The 20,504-nt window shown below is 45.7% G+C and overlaps 1 protein-coding gene across 2 annotated transcripts in view; it reads left to right on the top strand.

Moving 5' to 3' along the window:
* LOC124798558 (monocarboxylate transporter 1-like) overlaps nucleotides 1-20,504 on the top strand; it is a 94,142-nt gene that overhangs the window by 42,669 nt on the left and 30,969 nt on the right. For both annotated transcript variants that reach the window (XM_047262017.1, XM_047262018.1), the window contains 3 exons: nucleotides 5,260-5,403; nucleotides 8,950-9,375; nucleotides 17,470-17,787. In XM_047262017.1, the coding sequence (XP_047117973.1) occupies nucleotides 5,260-5,403; nucleotides 8,950-9,375; nucleotides 17,470-17,787 (888 nt within the window). The remainder of the gene's footprint in view (nucleotides 1-5,259; nucleotides 5,404-8,949; nucleotides 9,376-17,469; nucleotides 17,788-20,504) is intronic.

Genomic DNA, 20,504 nt, shown 5'->3' with positions numbered 1-20,504 from the left:
ACAGTAAGATCATGAAAGGAAGTCGTGACTGGTTAGTCAGAATACTGATGACCTAAAAAAAGAGGACAACAAATCATAAAGTGGTACGTTCTTTATTTCTACAGTTTCTACCCTTCTCTTACGCCTTATTTTACTCGAAGTGACTTAATAGACAAGGAACTGGTTTTGTATACAGTAGCACAGGATTTAAATGTCGAGTTGCTCATCCAAGATTCCGTTTTCTGTGTTTTCTGCCACTGACTTATATTGCTGGTGGCTACACTTAGCTCACCTCAAAAGCATAAGAAGGAATTTATATATGAAATGTCTGGACTACTGCCTCTAAACTGTAGTCCAAACCGAGCAGTCCACAGTGAGTAGGCGCCAAGGCGTCGAGCATTTAGTTTATACACTGTGGCAAGCCAGTGCACTGCAGAAAATGTGACGGCCAACATCTCAGAAAAGCTGTGTATGAGAGGGGAAACCAAAAGTGCCAACTGTCGTCAGTAGCGCTTTGCGATCTACACTGATGCGCCAAAACATTCACCTTTGAAACGCAATATGGCAGCGACTCTTCGTGGCTTGGATTCGATGAGGCCTTCGTAGGTTTACTTAGATGTCTACGCAAAAGTCACGTAACTCGCGTAAATTAAGGCCGGTGGTTTATAGGTGCGCAACAGGCACCCGATAGCGTCCAGGCTGTGTGCTGGTTTCACGTCAAGAGGATCTGGTGGCCAAGACATCAACGTGAGTTCAATACTATGCTCTTGAAACCACTGTAGCACTGCTCTGAAAAAAAAGGTTGGAAATTTATGGTAAGATCTTATGGAACCAAACTGCTGAGGGCATCGGTCCCTAAATTACACATTACTTAATCTAACTTAAACTAACGCTAAGGTCAACACACAAACACCCATGCCTGAGAGAGGACTCGAACCTCTTACGGGGAGAGCCGCGCGAACCGTGACAGAACGCCCAAGACCACGCGGCTACCTCGCTCGGCACTGCTCTGACCTTGCGACGCAGTTGTCCCGCTGGGTGACACCATCACCGTCAGGGAAGCCATCAAGCACGAAGGTGTGCAAGTAGTGCCGAATAATAACCACGTAGGCCGTAGTGTCTTCAATTACCACCTCATGTCAAATGGAAACCCAGGCGAATGTCCCTCAGAGTCTAATACTGTTACCCCGCCGTCGTCCGTAGCTCGGTGCGTTATTTCGAGGAGCTTGAATGACGGCGTATCTGATTCATCCAATCAGGCAAGTTTCCATTGATCTGCAGTTCAACGACGATGGCTCACTGCCAGCCACAATTGTAACTGATGATGTCATTAGGTCAACATGAGAATACGCAGGGGTCGATTACTGCAGAGTCATACGTTCAACAAGTGCGTTGAACGGCGTGCTCGAAACACTTGTGCCTGCATCTACATTGTCCTGTGTTGTCAGAGCTGCCTTCAACCACTTTCCACAGATACGACAGTAGTATACGGACAGTGACGAGCATCACCGTTTCCCAGATACTCGTTTCATGTGTCGACCATTAGCAATCTGCCCTTTACCAGAGTCGCATATGACAGTGTATTTCCACAGTTGCAGGCCATTTCGTCGCTAGAATAATTTCTTATTCGACTCGGCCCCTCTTGTATACTACATACGTGCCCACAACGTCACCAGCCCCAGGTGGCATTCAGTCCGATATATATATATATATATATATATATATATATATATATATATATATATATATATGTGTGCCGTGTGGCTAGGGCCTCCCGTCAGATAGACCGTTCGCCTGGTGCAAGTCTTTCGAGTTGACGCAACTTCGGCGACTTACGTGTCGGTGGGGATGAAATGATGATGATAAGGAAAACACAACACCCAGTCCCTGAGCGGAGAAAATCTCCGACCCAGTCGGGAATCGAACCCCGGCCTTAGCTATGACATTCGGTCACGCTGACCACACAGCTACAAGGGGCGGACCATATATCATCAAAAGTATCCAGGCACTTCTGGGGAAACTTTCAGTGAATGCTGAATGCTGTGGTGGAGTGACAGCTCATTCTTCCTCAAGACCCGAAACTAGAGAAGGTGAAAATGGCTCTGAGCACTGTGGGACTTAGCTTCAGAGGTCATCAGTCCCCTAGAACTTAGAACTACTTAAACCAAACTAACCTAAGGACATCAGACACATCCCTGCCCGAGGCAGGATTCGAACCTGAGACCGTAGTGGTCGCGCGGTTCCAGACTGTAGCGCCTAGAACCGATCGGCCACCCCGGCCGGCAATATGGAGCGATGTTGACGCTCTAATTCATCCCAGAGGTCTTCCATTGCGTTCAGGTGTAGACCCTGGGCAGGCCAGTCGATTTCAGGAATATTATTGTCCATAAACCATTGCCTCACAGTTTGTGCTTAATGAGAAGATACACTGTCATTCTGACACAGTCATCGTTTGAGAAACTGATCCTCTACACATTACAGAAGGCTGTAAAATGGTTTCCCATCCTTGAACATTTAACGTTTCCTTAAGCGCAATAAGGGTACCATACTTTAACCGCGAAAAAAAACTAACACTACCCTCTTTGTACTTTGCTGTTGGCGTTATGGCAGGTAAATTCCTCTGTATTTTGCGACAAGCATTATGTAACCTCTTCTCATCTGCGCCTGCTATGCTAGAACATTATTGATCGGACGCTAGCAGCAGCCAGACCAGGGAATTACCGTTCCATGGGTAGGCCGCTGTTAACACCACGACACCAAACGGCTGCGTTTGGAATGGTTCCGTAATTGGGAAACATGGACTGCTGATGAATGGTGTCGCATTGTTTTCAGTAATGAATCACAGTTCTGCGCTACCCTGGATGACCATCATCGTCCAGTATGGCAGCTAACTGGGAGAGGTCCCATTCCTACAATGTTCTGGAGAGCCATGGCATTCTTACTGTCGTCATGGGTGTGGGGGGTCATCAGTGACAGCTCCTAGTGATAGAAGGAACTCTAATGGTACAACGGTATGTCACAGACACCCTAAGTAGCCATGTGTTATCCCTCACGTAACGGCATCATGATGACATTTTCCAATAGAACAACGCTCGTCCACAAATGGTGCATGTGCTTATGAACTGCCCACAGGGAGTTGAGGTGCTCCCTTGGCCAACACCACCATCAGATTCATACTCAATAGAACATGTGTGGGACCAGCTTGGATCTCATCTTCGCTCCACTGTTGGTATTCAGGATATCAATCATCATTTACAGCAGTAGTGGGCCAATCAGGAGAGGATACAGTCGTTTTATGATGCCCTTCCCAACCGAATCAATGTATGCGTCCAGCCCAGCGCGGGTGCATTGTCATACTAGTAAGTGGGTAAATATATTCCGGACGACGCAGCTGTCTAAGCTGTATGGACAACCGTTGCATGGTACTAAAACTGCTAAAAAATTCAAGAACAAGGGTTCGTGCATAGAGTAGTGGGTGTCCCTGAAAAATACTGAATGAAACAAATTAGTGCAAAACAGTGAAAATACTGCTTTTTGACCCGCCAGGTTAGTCGAGAGCACTAATGCGCTGCTTCCTGGACTTGGGTAGGCGCGCTGGCCCCAGATCGACTCCACCCGGCGGCTTAACGACGGAGGCCTGCGTGCTGGCCAGCCTGGATATGGTTTTTAGGCGGTTTTTCACATCCCCTAGGTGAATACTGGGCTGGTCCCCACGTTCCGCCTCAGTTACACGGCTCGCAGACATCTGCACACATTCGCACTGTTCGATGGGTTGCACTAGACGAAGACAGTTGGGCTACACTAATTCTGTCCTGGGGGGTACGGGGTGGTGGCAGGAAGGGCATCCGGCCACTCCTCCTTAAATTAACCTTGCCAATTCCGATTAACCATGCCGACCCTGCGTCATTGCGGGAAAAAGGCACAAGCAAAAGAAAGAAAGAAAGAGTGAGAATACTGCTTTTTGAAGCGCACCGTCGCTTATGAAACAATGGAACCTGTGTCCTACGTTAATATAGTTGTGACAAAGACTGATGCCATGTCAATAGTTACTATAGGAAACTCGAAGAATTGTAATTCAGTCATGACAGCGGTTGTCCACAGAACTGTGCGATAATCTTTTTTGTAACTGTCCCTTGCCAGGTTCGTATGGTGTAATAGAAGTCGGAGATATGGTTAAGAAATGAACTGTACTATTTGTCAGTGCAACAGTGGCGTATCTGCAGTCAAAGATGTTAAAAGAAAGACGTCATGCATCACGAAAAAGAATGGTCTTGAGTTCTTAGAAGGTGTGTTCCGAGTCTACATATTCTTTCTCCCACACACATATAGGTAATGATCATGGCGATTGAGTTAAGGATTTTCTCACGTATTTGGAGGCGAACCGACAGAGATTTATAACCAGTCACTACCGGCGAATGGAATCTGGCTGGAGTTTACTTTTCGATACACTATACACACCTCCGTTAAAAGCCTAATATGGGGTTCAAAGACGGAAACTAGCTAATGGATTTCGGTCATAAATACATACGACAGTAATTTGTGCCAGGAAGAAAACTGCATTACTGTATTTATATTGAAACGTCCCCTTAGAAAAATTATACATGTCTGTGCTTAAACTGACACACAATATTTTTAGCGCAACGCAATATGACTTTCAAAAATCCCTACAAAAGAATGGCCCTGACTAACATTAACCTATACGTTTCACAAATCACTTACCTCACAAAAATCTTCGTTACTCGAACTACTGCAATATAGCGAGCGCCACTACTGCCAGCTAAATAAAATATTCAAACTACTGAAGGCACTAACTACTGATAGGCACAGTTAGCAAAAGAAAGATTTTGATAGAGAACAAACAATGTATTTACCTTAATATTGTTCAAAAGTCATATTATATATATCAGTTCATGACGTCCAGTCTTACAAATGTACTCTCTCTGATGGACACACGTCCACATCATCCGCTCTCAAAACTCCGCCATCTCACTTCCACACATCCACCACTGCTGGCGGCTCACCTCCAACTGCGCAACGCTACGCACTGTTAACAGCCAACTGCCCAACACTACAATAGCGAATATTGCAACAATGCCGACCAGCCTCAGACTGCACACAGCACAGTCAGTGATTTTTCATATAGAGCGCTACGTGGCGTTACCAATAAAGAAACCTAAACAGCCTACTTACAATATGTTATTAATATCTTAAAGCTAAACGTCATTTCTGTGTGACAGCGTATGTTGCCTTATTAGATTACTATTTCCACTGTGTTTGCAGGTCTCCTCACCGGACCGTTGCTGAAGAAGTTCTCCATTCGTCAAGTGTCCATCGTCGGCAGTCTGTTTACTGCGGGAGGCATGTTCCTCACGAGTTTCGCCAACTCATTCACCCACATAATCATTACTTACAGCATGTTAATAGGTCAGTTAATTGTTTCTGTTTGTGAATATATTTTATGTAGTTTTTTCTTGCGCCTTTTCTTTCCCTCTCCCTCTCCAATTTCTCTCTCTCCCTGTCTCCCCTTTACGATTCCAGACTCTCCGGGACTGTCCCTGAGCTTTTCTCCAAACTCCCTTACATTCTTTCTGCACTTTTGCTATGTCTTGTATCTCATTTCGTTTGTTTGTCTCTTCGAATGTATGCAGCGTGGATCTGCACAATCAGTTCATGATCTTGAATAAAAATCTCTCGGTGTACATGCCGCGTCAATTCAGGATAAAACTCCAAGCTTTCGACCACTACCTCCACGTGACTGACTGTCGTGAACTAGCGAGGCTCCCACTTTTATATGCAAAGCACGGCTTTTGATTGGCTGGAATACGTCATAGCAACAGCGATATGGCGCGTAGGGAAGCGGTGCCCTCTACTTCCATAGATATAGTTTCTATCCCGCGTTGCTTGCAGAGCCATCCCTTGAATCAGGAGGTAAAGTGCGGGAAGTTTTTCTCTGCGATTTTTCTTTATCCAGTGCACTCTTCCAAGTGTTTCTAAGTGCATAGCCGTTGTCTCTGTTAAAGTTATTATCGGCAAGTCTAATTTCGACTGCTTCCCGGATCACAGAGTCCCAGTAATTCGATGCGTGGGCTATTACTCTGGTTTCTTCAAATAAAATCTTATGCTTGTTAAGCAGGCTATGTTCAGCCACCGCTGATTTTTCAAAATACCTGTATTTCAGGTGCCGCTGGTGCTCGATGCAGCGGTCGGTAACGGTTCTTACAGACTGGCCCACGTAATTCTTGCCGCATTCGCAAGGAATAGTATAAATTCCCGGCACTCTTAAGCCGAGACTATCTTTGACTGGTCTCAACATTTCCTTAATTTTCCTAGGTGGTCGGAAAACTGGTTTTATTCTTTGCCTCTTTAGGACTCTGCCTATCTTGCTTGTTGTAGCACCGCAAAACGGAAACCGCGCTATGTGTTGGTCCTCTTCTTGTATATGGCCGGCGTCGTGTCTTACTTTCTTGGGCAATACTGATTTAATTTCACCGGCAGAATAACCGTTCCTCTTGAAAACAGTCGTCAAATGGTTAATCTCAGGACCGAGGTGGTCCTTGTCGGAAATAGTCCTGGCTCTGTGTACTAAAGTATTCAGCATAGCTCTCTTCTGAGACGGATGATGGAAGCTGTGGCTATGCAGATATAAGTCTGTATGGGTTGGCTTCCTGTACACAGAATGGCCCAGTCGTCCATCCGGCTTTCGCTCCACCAACACATCTAAAAACGTAACTTCCCTTCCTGTTCTATCTCCAATGTAAAATTTATGTTTGGATGTACACCATTTAAATGTTCGACGAACTGCTGCAGCGTGTCACTGCCGTGTGGCCAGATTAAAAAAGTATCGTCGACGTATCTGTAGAAGCATGATGGGTGGAGGTGAGCACTGCTCAACGCTCGTTCTTCAAAATCCTCCATGAAAAAATTCGCTACTGCTGGTGACAGTGGCGAACCCATGGCTGTTCCATCCGTCATTTCATAATAATTTCCACTGTATAAAAAGTAAGTGGTCGTCAAGGTACGCCGGAATAACTTCAAAATTTCAGAGCAAAAATGAGCCGCCAACAGTTGTAATGTGTCATCCACAGGTACTTTGGTGAACAGAGAAACCACGTCGAGGCTGACCATGATATCATTTGGGCCAATCTTCATTTGTTTTATGATATCAACAAACATTTTTGAATTCTACACATCATAACTGTGAATTGTTTATTGTGTGTTCAACAAGAAATTTGTTTCTTTCTTTTCGTAACCATATTAGTTCATGATCTTGTTAGTGATATAACTACAGATTATAAACATTCACTCTGCTTCCAACTTGGCTCTGAGATAGACTCTGGACAGGCCTCTCCTTGTGTCCAGGCCCGTCTGCAGCTCATTGTCGCTGCAATTGATGCCGGTTTGATCATTGATCTCCCGTCGGGTACCAGCGCTCTACCAGTGTGGCACCAGCCAGCCTGTGGCCAACATGACGTCGAATAGGAAACTGTTATTTGGCTAACCCAGTTTATCGGTCTTGCGTTTCCCCATTGGTTTGAGTACTGGAATCCCATCAGTAGCCAGCGCTCTGCTAATATGCCACGAGCCAGCATGTACATCGACTGAGGGGGACTCTGTTAGGACATCGTTAGGACTGACTAATGATGCCAAGCTGTACTCCAGTTGAGAGACTTTATCAATGCCCCTGAAGTGACTACTGTTTTCTTTTTCACATCATAACTGTGAATTATTTATTATGTGTTCACGAAGAAATTTGTTTCTTTCATTATATCCTGAAGCCGAGTTGATTACATACTGTCCTTGCCACCACTTAGGGACAAAAGACATAAATTTGACATTGAATCTAATAGATGTAGTCCAATAGTAGCCCCATGTTTTATTCATTCAAAAAAGAAATTTGTTTCAGTTACGCATAATACTCGTTTAGAGGACCGATAAATATTTTATTCGACGAAAGTTTCTTCTCACCGTGCCTTTTGTTTAGGCTAAAAAGAAACAAAAGCATCCTATCAGGCTATATGTGTGAAGCAGGGTGAATGAAGCAATATTTGGATGCTGATTTCCAGCACCTTTTAGGTCAGAATACATTTCTGAGAAGGCGACGTTTCTCCATGCAAGAATACTCCTAACGCACTGAACCGTGTCCAGATGCATCAGTAACGCTGCTTAATGAGAGAAAATCACTGTTTTTCTCTTTTTCGCTCAGGATGAGACCATGTAAATCGCAAAACACAGTCACGATTTGTCCGCAAACACGAAGATATTAATGTTTTTCAGTGCCTAATTCCCTTCGCTCTCCGACTGATAGAGGATACAGTTATTTTTCTACTGTTGTGCACCGACAACACAGATCCATCGTATTATGCTCCACCTATTAAAAACACAAAACTTTGTCTTCTCCTCTTTGGAGCCTTTTATTATGTAGCCAACGAGCATGGCACTTGTTTTGCAGTAAGTGTTTTCATCTGGAGCACTTCATGCAGCGTTTCACGTACTTGTGTAATTTACATTCCTACCTCCTTTTCATTTATGTCTCTTTTCGTCTTCCAAATATTCGGTACAGACTTTCGCTGACTGAGGTAAGAGCACCTAGTGAAGATTATCTAGCTGGGCTTTTGGCACGGGAACAGTTGACATGGAAACAGTTGGCTCACGGTTTGAAAGACAAATACGAGTATTTAGCATTAAACATTGTTGCTACGGCATGGAAATGGTGAGTCTCTGAACACGAATTCATATTCAAAACATTCTCTGTCCACTGGCCTCTACATGCTAGAGAAGTTTGCAATGGAAGCACATCAACCTGCCCCCACCCTTCCCCTCCCCCCTGCTTGCCTTATAATAATGATCCTTACTACCAACGCCCAACATATGCCCATTCCTTCTCGAAACATTTTCATGAAGCAAAGTTTCTTTTGTAGGCGAACAATAAGCCACATTTTAGCGCATCGGATTCGCCTGTACGATGCACAGGTCTCGGTAGCGGCCTCGTCGAACCGTCCGGTTTCCTGGCCGTCAAGAACTACTTTCTCAAGAAACGGGGCAGCGCCGTCGGCATGTCTACAGCGGGCGGCAACGTGAGCCTGATGGTGATGCCGTACCTGGTCTGGGTGCTGCTGGAGACCTACGGCTTCGGCGGCGCCATGCTGGTCATGAGTGGCGTGTCAGCGCACGGGCTGGTGGGCAGCCTGCTCTTCCATCCGCTCGAGTGGCACGCCGCGCGCCGACCAGTCGCCAGCGAGCTGAAGCCGCTCAAGGGTGAAGCCGAGGGTGGCGCTCTCCGCTTCCCAGCTGAAGTTGGAAGACCTCAGGAAAAGCGATCGAGGCAGGGCGCCTCTGACCCATCGCTAGCTACCTGTGAACTAAGCAACACAAATGGTGCTGCACCCAGCCACCTTGGTAAGTGGTGATTCTACTAACAGTACATCCACCAGAGAAAGTTATGATGCTATGTTATACAGCTGTGACCTGGTTATCAATAGAGTCTTGCTTTCTGTGCTTAAGTGTCATATATGCGTATCCCTTTCCTCCAGACCGCACCCGCCCCTACAGGGATGATATACGCACAAGTATTAATCTTTGAAATATAATGATGAACAGTTGAACCAGAGGTAGATAGGATTTTTGCCACTTTAGCAAATGAAATAGTTAGGAAGAATACACGATGTAGGCACTTCGCTGCCTGTTCAGTTCCCACATTTGACTGAGGGATTTGGGATTGCTGCCTTCTTAGACTAGTGTGTGCATCAGTAGTATTGGCATGTAGGTAACTACAGTCAATGGCACCTAGTCAGAGCAGCAATTGACGTTGTATCATCTGATCGCCTCTGTTTTGCAAGATTGAAATGCAAGATTTGTGTGTGCTTGTGTCATGTGAAATACATAATAAGTTCTGAATCTGTGAATTTTCATGATCTGTTACTGTTGCTGTTTCACTTGTTACCAGTCCATGAAAAAAAGGTAACACATTTTAGTCTTCAGACGTAAACACTGCCTGTATTTGTAGCAGGTACTTACAGGATAGACATCATATGACATACTTTCACAATTGATCTGAGCGAGTTCAAAATGGTTCAAATGGCTCTGAGCACTATGGGACTTAACATCTATGGTCATCAGTCCCCTAGAACTTAGAACTACTTAAACCTAACTAACCTAAGGACATCACACAACACCCAGTCATCACGAGGCAGAGAAAATCCCTGACCACGCCGGGAATCGAACCCGCGAACCCGGGCGATCTGAGCGAGTTCATAGGGATCACATGACCTTTTAAGTTGTACATACTTTGGGTCTTTCACAGCCCATTCTGACTGGGACCTACTGAGAGTATCTGACACCAATAAATTAGATATTCTCAAGTTTAGTACTCATGAGCAAAAATGTGCACCTCCCAACTGTCACTATTAGTGAGCTCAAATGGTAACAATGAATCGAGTGCTCACACATGTTCATATTATTTAGCTTAAGAGTAGTGCAATAATGGTTTATTAGCAAATTACTGTCCTATCCCACGTCCTCAATTTGAAATACAGAGACCACTATCTCTGAAGTTTGCCTATGTAGACCTCAGGACCTAAGCTAAATATCAGATTTTGCTGAGCAACAAAACTGCTACCCTCTGGACTCCTGACAACGAGTAGGAGCACCCACCTTGGACCACCGACATCAACACTGAAGCATAGCGAACATATCTGGTCCAATATAAAGGGCAGTTCTTCTGTGAAGGACATTGAAAGGACTTGAATACATAATCTTCTAGTGTCCAGATTATGCACATGTTACCTAGAGTCCGCAATTCGTGGTCTTGCCACGGGGTCCCGGCTTCGACTCCCGGCGGGTCAAGGATTTTTTCTGCCTCGAGATGAGTGGGTGTTGTTTTGTCGTCTTGATCATCGTCATTCATCTCCATTACGGTTGGAGGAAGACAATGGCAAACCACCTCCGCTGGGAGCTTGCCTAGTACAGCGGTGTGGGTCTCCTGCATCGTCCCCTACGCTCCTCGGAGAATGGGACCTCACCATCATCATTACCTATGAGAGGCACCTTCTTTGTCGTATTTGAGCACAATAATTAAAGATCAGATTCAGACGAATATACTTGAGAGACTTGTGGAAAATTTGACAAGGAGAACTCAAAAAGAGTAGTATGAACAGAAAGTACAAAATGTATGATATGTTAATAGATGCTAATATGGTATGAAATACATGGAGAAATACAATCTGGAAACGTGTTGGTTACTAGGTTCAACATTATAATTTAGGTGTCGCAAAGCCCTGTCTAATTCTGATGGATGAAATGTTAGAGAATACCAGAATTCTTTATTTACTTCCCGGCATTTCAATCAATGTATTGTCTGTCTGATAAACACCGACTCAGCTCTCCTAGAAAATTCATCTCCAGGAAATTACTACTTAACTATTTGTGTATTCGATTATTCCAAGCCGGCCGGGTTGCCCGAGCGATTCTAGGTAGTACAGTCTGGAACCGCGCGACCGCTATAGTCGCAGGTTCGAATCCTGCCTCGGGCATGGATGTGTGTGATGTCCTTAGGTTAGTTAGGCTTAATTAGTTCTAAGTTCTAGGCGACTGATGACCTCAGATGTTAAGTCGCATAGTGCTCAGAACCATTTGAACCATTGTTCCAGAAATATTGCAGATTGTTATTTAGTATTTGCTATTCACTTATCGGCGAAAGAGAGAAAGCAACTGCTATGAGATAGCCATTGCAGAAATGAAAGCTGGATCAAGCTCAGTGCTTATTGTCAGATTGTGAGAAGTGCGAGGCTTAGGACAGACGACGATGACACGAGCTTCGGTATTGGACAATCCCAACTTCCGATTGAAGGTGAAGATATAAAACTGTATTTCACCTGCAACCCTCTTGCAGGGTTTTGTTCGGGTCCTTACATATAGGTACCATTAGTTGCACTAAATTTAATGGAACGTATTGATGCTACCGAAGTAAGGATGTTGTTTATTTTATTTACGATTATTTATGTTATTTTTTAAATTATTGTACCCCATTAGTCCTGAAGGCAGTGTGGCCATCGCTGAGTGAGCTAGGCACTCGCCTTTGTTGCCCAGGTTTCGGATGTGTATATTTCAGAACTGCCTCACAATTTCTCGATATCATACTTTCAGTCACAGCACATCAGTCAATCTGTGCAGTTCTCGCAAAGTACAGTCCCAAGGAAAGTGAAGAGCCAGTCGCTGTATCCTGTTCTGAATTTGTTGCAGTAATCGGATGTGGGCGTCGGCAGCATTGGCCCAAGCAACTGCTGTGTGTCCGAGGAGAGCTTGTATGAGGCACTTATAGATAGCGAGAACGGTGTGGGCTGGGAGCGTAGAGTGTCAGTTGAGTACTGGATATAGATCCCTGAGTCGTGAAAGGACCGTGCCACGGCTGTTTCCTTCACGATGACGGATAGCAGAACTGCTGGCACTATCCTCTTCGTTGTGCTGATGGCCTGACTCTTATTTAGGTAGAAAGTTAGCCATAGTTTTGTCTCCCAGTGGCCAAGTTGACTATCGCTGTCAGAAGTCTCTGCTGTAGTATCCGTGCAATAAGGCTTTTGGTGCACAAGGCTCTCCATCAGCTTCACACATTATGTGTGGGGGTGTCCGTGGTATACAATGCATGTAGGAGCAATCCAAACACCAACCTCTAATGTACCCTGGTGGCGATGGGATGACGTGATGACACTGTCGGCTGCACATACATGGAAGGTACATCCATCCAAGTAGTAGCACAGAAGTAGCACGTGCAGTGCTGGGACTCCACGTGTTAGCGTCTTATACAGTTGACCCTTATGCCAAGGAGTCGAAAGCCATGGTGACAGAGAGCAGCAGGGCTCCAGAGACCTAGTGACGGTTAGCGGACTCCACTGCATCCTCCACCAAAAGCAGAAATTTGTGAGTTGTAGAATGGCCATTCCGGAATTCGAACTGGATATCAGGTAAAAGGTTTTTTGACATCTACATGGTCCAACAGACATCGCAGGAAGAGACGCTCAAACATCTTTGGTCCTCCAGAGAGTAGATTTATCATTTAATAGCTTGTTGTGCAATTGTCATTTTTTCCAGGCTTGTGGATGGCCACGGTCTGTGCATAAATCTGTACTGCAGGAAAGTCTCCAGCCCTCATTTCTGTGTTAAAAAGGGCCACCAAGTGATCAACAGTTTGCGGTGGCAGGTGTAGAAGGATCTGGTCCATCTTTCCAGCCTTCCTTGCTGTTAGGCAGTGAATCTGGCAGTGGATCTCTTTACCAGCAGTTGGTTCTAATGCTTCAATTACCTGTGGTTCACCGAGCGAGGTGGCGCAGTGGTTAGACACTGGACTCGCATTCGGGAGGACGACGGTTCAATCCCGCGTCCGGCCATCCTGATTTAGGTTTTCCGTGATTTCCCTAAATCACTCCAGGCAAATGCCGGGATGGTTCTTCTGAAAGGGCACGGCCGACTTCCTTCCCCATCCTTCCCTAATCCGATGAGACCGATGACCACGCTGTCTGGTCTCCTTCCCCAAACCAACCAACCAACCAACCTGTGGTTCAAGGATCTTGGCAGCATTTCGTGAACCAGATATCCATCTGCTTGGTCCATCAGTTCGTCTATTGGCTGGAAATTGGTTGCTAAGACGTCCGTCAAGACTCGCTGACTACCGTATTTCCAATTTGAAATGGAGGAATCCCTGTTGTTTTGCGTAGGAAGCACCATGCCTCCTTCCAGGCGGAACCATCACTGAGATTTAGGGTGACCACTCTGTTCACTATTTGGTTCTTGTGCTCGTCGATCTCCTTATGTATTTCTCGCCTATGTGGTTGAGCAGACGCTTCGTTGCGGGATTTCTAGTAAGCTACCATTCCCGAAAAGCCCTGTTCTTTTCGTAACAGCGACTCACAGCTGTGGTCGTAGCCGATGACTACGTAGTTGCTGTCTTGCCTCTTCCAGTGGTGAGTCCTCTCTGGCTGCGTGCACAACACTGCTTGAAAAATGTTACAGTGCAGTACCAATTCCTTCTCGTGATGGGCCGGGAAAATTTACGTCGCCCGCCGGAGACGTACTGGAAAAATGTCCCAGACGGTTTTATTCGTGGCAGTGCCCCTGCTTGGGATGAACATGGCCTCGGCGTCGAGCGTGAGGTGGACAACTCTGCTATTAGCTGCGGACATGTGCTTGCTGCCGGAACTCCCAACCCGCTGCTAAGCAGTTGAATGTAGTACGACATGTTCTCACCTATACGATTTGCGAATGGCCACTAATGCAGAAATTGGAAAGTCGTACGAACGAAATGCCATAAAGAAGGGTAACCGACAACCGAGGTAGAACCATTACATCGTCCTCTCTAATTAAACGAGGGGCGTTCATTAAGTAATGCACTTCTCGGCCACTTTCGGTAGAAAAAATGGGGAATTTGTTCTGGGACGTCGTGGAATATTCTCGCTTCCGCCACTATACTTTCGTGAAGTTCTGAAAGGCAGCGACGCTATACGTGCCTTCAAAATGGCGTATGTAACGAAGGTGGATTCCAAGCAGAGAGCTGTCATTGAATTTTTTTGCGGTAAACCAGAGCGTTTCAGATATTCCTAGGCGCTTGCAGAATATCTACAGAGACCTGGCAGTGGACAAAAGCACGGTGAGTCGTTGGGTGAAGCATCAGTCATCATCGCAACAAGGTCTCTCAGACATGTCTGATTTCCCACGTGCCAGCCGGCCGCACACAGCTAAGACTCCTAAAGTATTGGAACGCGTACATATTCTCATTGGAGGTAACGGACGGATCACAATCCGATATCTCGCTGCATAACAGGGCGTCTCTATTGGTCCACCAGCTGGGGTACTGAAAGGTGTATGCCACTGTGTTTCTCACCGCTTAATGTAAGACCATAAAGAGCAACGAAGGACCATCTGTGCCGAATTGCGTGCGCGTCGCGAGGCTGATGTTTTGTCTAACATCGTCACAGGTGATGAAACGTTGGTTCATCACTTCGAACAAGAAACAAAACGGCAGCCAGTGGAGTGCTGCCACACCACACCACATTACGCTCGGGAAACTGAAGAAACGACGTCAGTGTGTTCGTCTCCACATAAATGTAAACAAACTTCTTCATGACAATGTAAGACCTCACACAAGTCTGCGCACACGAGAAGAGCTCACAGAACTTCATTGGGCTGTTCTTCCTCATCCGCATCTCGCACCTTCCGACACTCATCTGTTTGGTCCAATTAGTATGCATACTGTGGGAAGCAGTACGTGTATGATGGAGAGGTTATTGTTGCAACAAGGCGTTGTTCCGACATCGATTAGTAGAGCGGTACCACGCAAGTATATAGGGCAGTGAGGTTGTGAAAGGCGGTCGCATTGAATGGAGTTGTGGACAAATGACTAGGGCATAAAATGATTTAGTGGAATCCTGAGTAAAACCAAAGACATATTGAACGCCACTTGTATTATTGTAAAACTTGTTTCACTGTTATCCAAAAGTGGCACCCATTGGTTTATTTACCTATAGATCCCGGTAGTCGCAAATTTTATATTCACAAAGACTGTGAGAGCACATATTGGGTGACAAAAAAGTGTGTCACCTAGAAGATATGGTCGGATTGCAATGAAACTTCACATACATGTACAACAACAGCGGATAAAGAGACGATTATATTTCTAATTATATGTCACAAATAGAACGACCGCCAGAGTGCATTAGTGTTGTTCGTGTTCAGAGCTTCTCACCAGGTCTGGAAGGATATGTAAGGGGCGAGAACATCCTCAACACCGTCGTCTGTATATAGTATATGAAAGGCTACTGATGCTGTTTAGCGTTCTCACCCAGGAATCGTCAGCAGCAGCAGCACAGTCAGATGTAGAGTGATCATTGTGAACGACACAAAGATCCCGTGTACTTGTGTGAGTCCTGTCGGAGTTTTAAAGAGAATTAATTGTAGGTCTCCATTCGGTCGTCTTGTAGAACTTTGCAATATCCTGATTTGTGGGGAATTTGGATATGAATGGAGGCCTGTTGTTGGACGGCATGGCAACGTCAGGGCAGTATACTCGTCGACAAGGTTCTGGTCAACTACAAATGACCATCACAATGGAGGATCGAGGTGTTGTGCACCAAGCATATAGTAATTTCTTCATATCTGCCATACTATAACAAGTAACGGATCTCTGCTACATTATGGGTCATCCCGCACCAATGGTCAGAGACCATTAGTAGCCAGACTAGCGAATTATCGTCCCTTCTGTCGTTACACCACAATACAGCTGCACTGGGAATGGCGCCATGGCCAGGACACAGGGACTGCTGATGAATGCTGTCATATTGCGTTCAGCTGGATTATCATCGTCAGCGAGTACGGCAACGAACTTGGGACAATCCCCATTTCTCCACGACTTTGGAGAGACCCAGCGGTGTTACTCCTGGTATCAAGGTTTGAAGAGGCACCGGTATGACTTCAAGTTGTGGCTGGTAGTGCCTCTGATGGCAGGCTATGTCCTTTTTGAACAGAATAACATCCATCCACACGTAGCATATATGTCCATGGTTTGCATGATGGTAAAGTACTCTCATGGGCAGCGATTTCCCCAGATATGTCTCTGATAGGAAATGTGTGGGACCAACTCGGATGTTAACTTCGTCTCGGTGCCTATATCCGGAATAACGAGGATTAGTTCGTCCAATAACTTTTGTATCTGGGGATCAGAACATCCTGATGAAGCTCCACAATATCAAATAGATTCTCCAAGATTAAACATCTTCTGGACTGTGTCCCAAAGTCAAGTGCATGACCCACTATATTTCACTGACACTATGGTAACATTTGTGGGCCACCATGCCACAGGAGAGGATACAACTGCTTCATATACCCTTCCCAACCGAATCAATACTTATTTTCAGGCCAACACATTTTCAGGCCAACGTCATACCGATAAGAGGCCTCATGCAGCCAAGTCATGCATAAATATGACTCGATTTTGTAAGCGCTGAAATTACATCGCATACCCTGTCATCCCGTGGTGTTTCATATCGTTTCCAATTCGCCTTCTGGGCGCTTCATTTATCAGGCGGTCTATATCCCTCGAATACCTGGACAGAGGAGTACATTCCTATATATGAGCAATTGTTTAGAAATTCACATTGTTTTTAATGATTTATGTTTTGTTAGTGGACGTTTGGAAGCAAAGTGAAGAAGACTTATAGTGTGGATGATGAATAAGAATAGCATGTCTCCTAACGGCAGTGACATTTTGAACTCACTGGGACTGTTACAATGAGGACAGCTTGCTCTTAGTTTTAATTAAATGAGATTTTTATATTGATTTTGAATGTTACTGGAAGTGTGGGAAAGTGGTGGATTGGTCCAGTTTAATTGATTCATACCGAACCATACGGTAAAAACAGATTAAAACGTAAGTTTTCAGCATTATGTGTAATGTAACCAAATTCCGCTATTTACCAGAGCAACTGAGGGGCGATTTGTTTGTGTCAGATGCAGAGAAACGGCCCCTTTGGCGTCGCGCCGTAGCCTTCATGGACCTGGACCTGCTGCGGAGTGGCGTCTACCTGAACGTTATTGTCGGGACAGCAGCCATGGTGACCGGCACCATCAACTACGGCATGCTGCTACCCTTCTACCTGCAGCGGCACGTCGGGCTGACGCTTTCAGACACGGCGCTCGTCCTCACCATGAGGGCGGTCGGCGACTGCCTGGCGCGCTTCGGCGTCAACTACTTCACGGACCGGTTCCACATCCGGCCGCGTGTCACCTTCCTCGTGGGTTCCGTCCTCAGTAGCCTCTGTCGCTCAGGTGAGTCACTCCTCCTTACTCGCCGTAGTGGGTCAACTGCTTGCATGACTCTTAAGGGTGCCTGTGCTATGCAGTGTTGTGCTTACCGTCTTCTGATAGCACTCTGCTCTCAGTTCAAGAGACACTGTTGAGCAACTGTGGATTTAGTCTAAAAATGGTTCTAATGGCTCTCAGCACTATGGGACTTAACTTCTAAGGTCATCAGTCCCCTAGAACTTAGAACTACTTAAACCTAACTAACCTAAGGACATCACACACATCCATGCCCGAGGCAGGATTCGAACCTGTGACCGCAGCGGCCTCACGGTTCCAGACTGTAGCGACTAGAACCGCTCGGCCACCCTGGCCAGCCGATTTAGTCTACTCGTTTGAAGAACTATAGACTACCAACTCGGTTTACATACAATACTATGAAAATCCTGGTATTCAATCATTGAGGATATACATTATCGAAAAAAAATAGTGCACCCTTTAAGAGGTTTCCAATTCACTCAAGATTTATTGCGGCAGCAGTGCATATGAAAGTATATGAAATGATTACGTTTAGAGTTCAGTTGCACAAGTGGTTCTGAGGTTCCAGATATCGACCGATGCTGAGATACCAATATTAGCCCGTGGTGTTGCCTCTATGGGCGACAATGCAGGTGCTGAATTTGGCATCCAGTCGATCTTACAGATGGTGAATACTGTCCTGGGATACGTTATTGGATGCTTGTTCGACCTGTTCACGTTATACTGTACGAGTTGGTTGACGAGTTGCACGAGTCACTTCTCGTCCCTTTATATCCCACACGTGCTCGACTGGAGACAAGTGCGGAGATTGTGCTGACTGGGGAAGGTTCTGCCCGTCTTTCAGAGCACATTGAGTTCCACGGGCAGTGCGTGGAAGAGCATTATCCTGTTGGAACAACACATTGCCGTCTTGTTGCAACAATTGCGAAGCAATGGGTCTAACAACGTTTTGCACCTAACGAGTGGTGATTAGTGTCCCTTTCAGGAACACCAGAGTGAGCGAGAGTTGTAGCTTATCGCATCCCAGACCATAAGATCTAGGGCGGGGACAGTGTCTCTAGGACGAATGCTCTCTACGAGACATTGCTTACTAGGTCAACGTCGTACATGTAGACGACCACCGCTTCCGTGCAGGCAAAATTTATTTTTATCGCCGAAGACCATGGCACGCCGTTCCATCTTCCAAGTGCACCACGGACGGCACTAGTCGAGCCGGGCATTTTTGTGCTGTGGCGTGAGTAGAAAACGGACTAGAAGTGTGCGACCCCGTAGTCCTGCTGGTAGCAACCGATGCGCAACAGTTGTGTTTCACGTCTGGGTCCACACGCCCTCTTATCTGTTCTGTGGAAGCTGTACGGTCTGCTACTGCTGCCCTTGCAATACGACAATCCTGGCGGGCGGCTGTTCGGCGTTGACATTTGGAACCTCTTCTGCGTGCGTAAGAATCTTCACGTGAACACTCATACCAGCATCGTTGCACAACTGACGCAGCACGTCTAACCTGTGTGGCAGTTCGCCGAAAGGACCATCTCGCCACTTCGAAGGTGACAATTCAACTCCTTTCATCCCGCTCCAATGGCCGCAGGAAGGACGTATGGGTCTCCGTGGCACAGTTGCCTGCTTGTCTCACACGTCTGCACTGCACTGAGCCTTCTGGCTGTGAACATTCCCTATTGAAGGGTAGACACAGATGGCGCTCTGGTAACTACGCCACTCTGCTGTCTGTTGACGGACGACATTGAAACCACTGTCATTACATCTACTATTCCCCAGGTGGCATATGTCGTCATCATATCAAAATCGTGTACTTATCTTCCAGCAGTGTATAAATATTTCTTTTATTTACAATATGGTTCACAGCCATCAAACTTCGATGGAAAGGAAACTGATTTCCATATGTGCTGAGCAGCATTTTTGATAGTGTGTCCGAGAGTCAATGGCACATTACAATGATTTCATTTAGACTTCTTACAACAAATCAAACTAAAGGTAAACTGTCCTAGTTTTTCTTAGATATATTGTATGGCTCATGTACAGCCTAAACTCCAAATCTTCTCATACTTTAGCCCGTAAGTGTGGAGTAATGGAAGCAACAGCCTCTTAAATTCTGTATCTCTGGCAAATAATTAGGTAGAGGTGGAACGTAGGCAAAATCTTTTATATATCCCAAATGGGAAAAAATCGCACAGCGTTATGTCAGGTGAACGTGGTGGCCATCGGAACAGCGCTCTGCCATACTAGGAATTACGACCAGTCCAACGGTCACGGACGTCGATGATAAATCACTCTCGTACACAGAGATGCCATTGGGGAGGGGTGCCATTTTGTTGCGAAATAAAGTTCACAGGTTCACTTCGAATTGGGGAGGGCACTTTTCTGCAACATATGTAGTTGAGCTACCCCTGTTACCGTAACTTCAGCGAAATAAAATGGTCCGCACATATACTGTCGGGACACAGCGCGGAAAATGTTTAATTTTGGAGAATGTCTTTGATATTGTGCACGTTCATAAGGATGATGTGACCACCACATACGAACACTATGGGTGTTTACCTTCCCACTTAGATGAAAAGGTGTTTCATCACATAACACCACATGATCAAGAACGTCATCCTCCCGCCTCAACACTTCACTTGTAATGTTATAACATACATTATAGTCATCTTGCTTTAAAGCATATACCAACTGTAACCTGGTTTGAACTG

The sequence above is a fragment of the Schistocerca piceifrons genome, chromosome 5 (assembly GCF_021461385.2).
Source record: "Schistocerca piceifrons isolate TAMUIC-IGC-003096 chromosome 5, iqSchPice1.1, whole genome shotgun sequence".
NCBI lineage: Eukaryota > Metazoa > Arthropoda > Insecta > Orthoptera > Acrididae > Schistocerca > Schistocerca piceifrons.
This window is presented reverse-complemented; position numbering and strand designations above follow the sequence as displayed.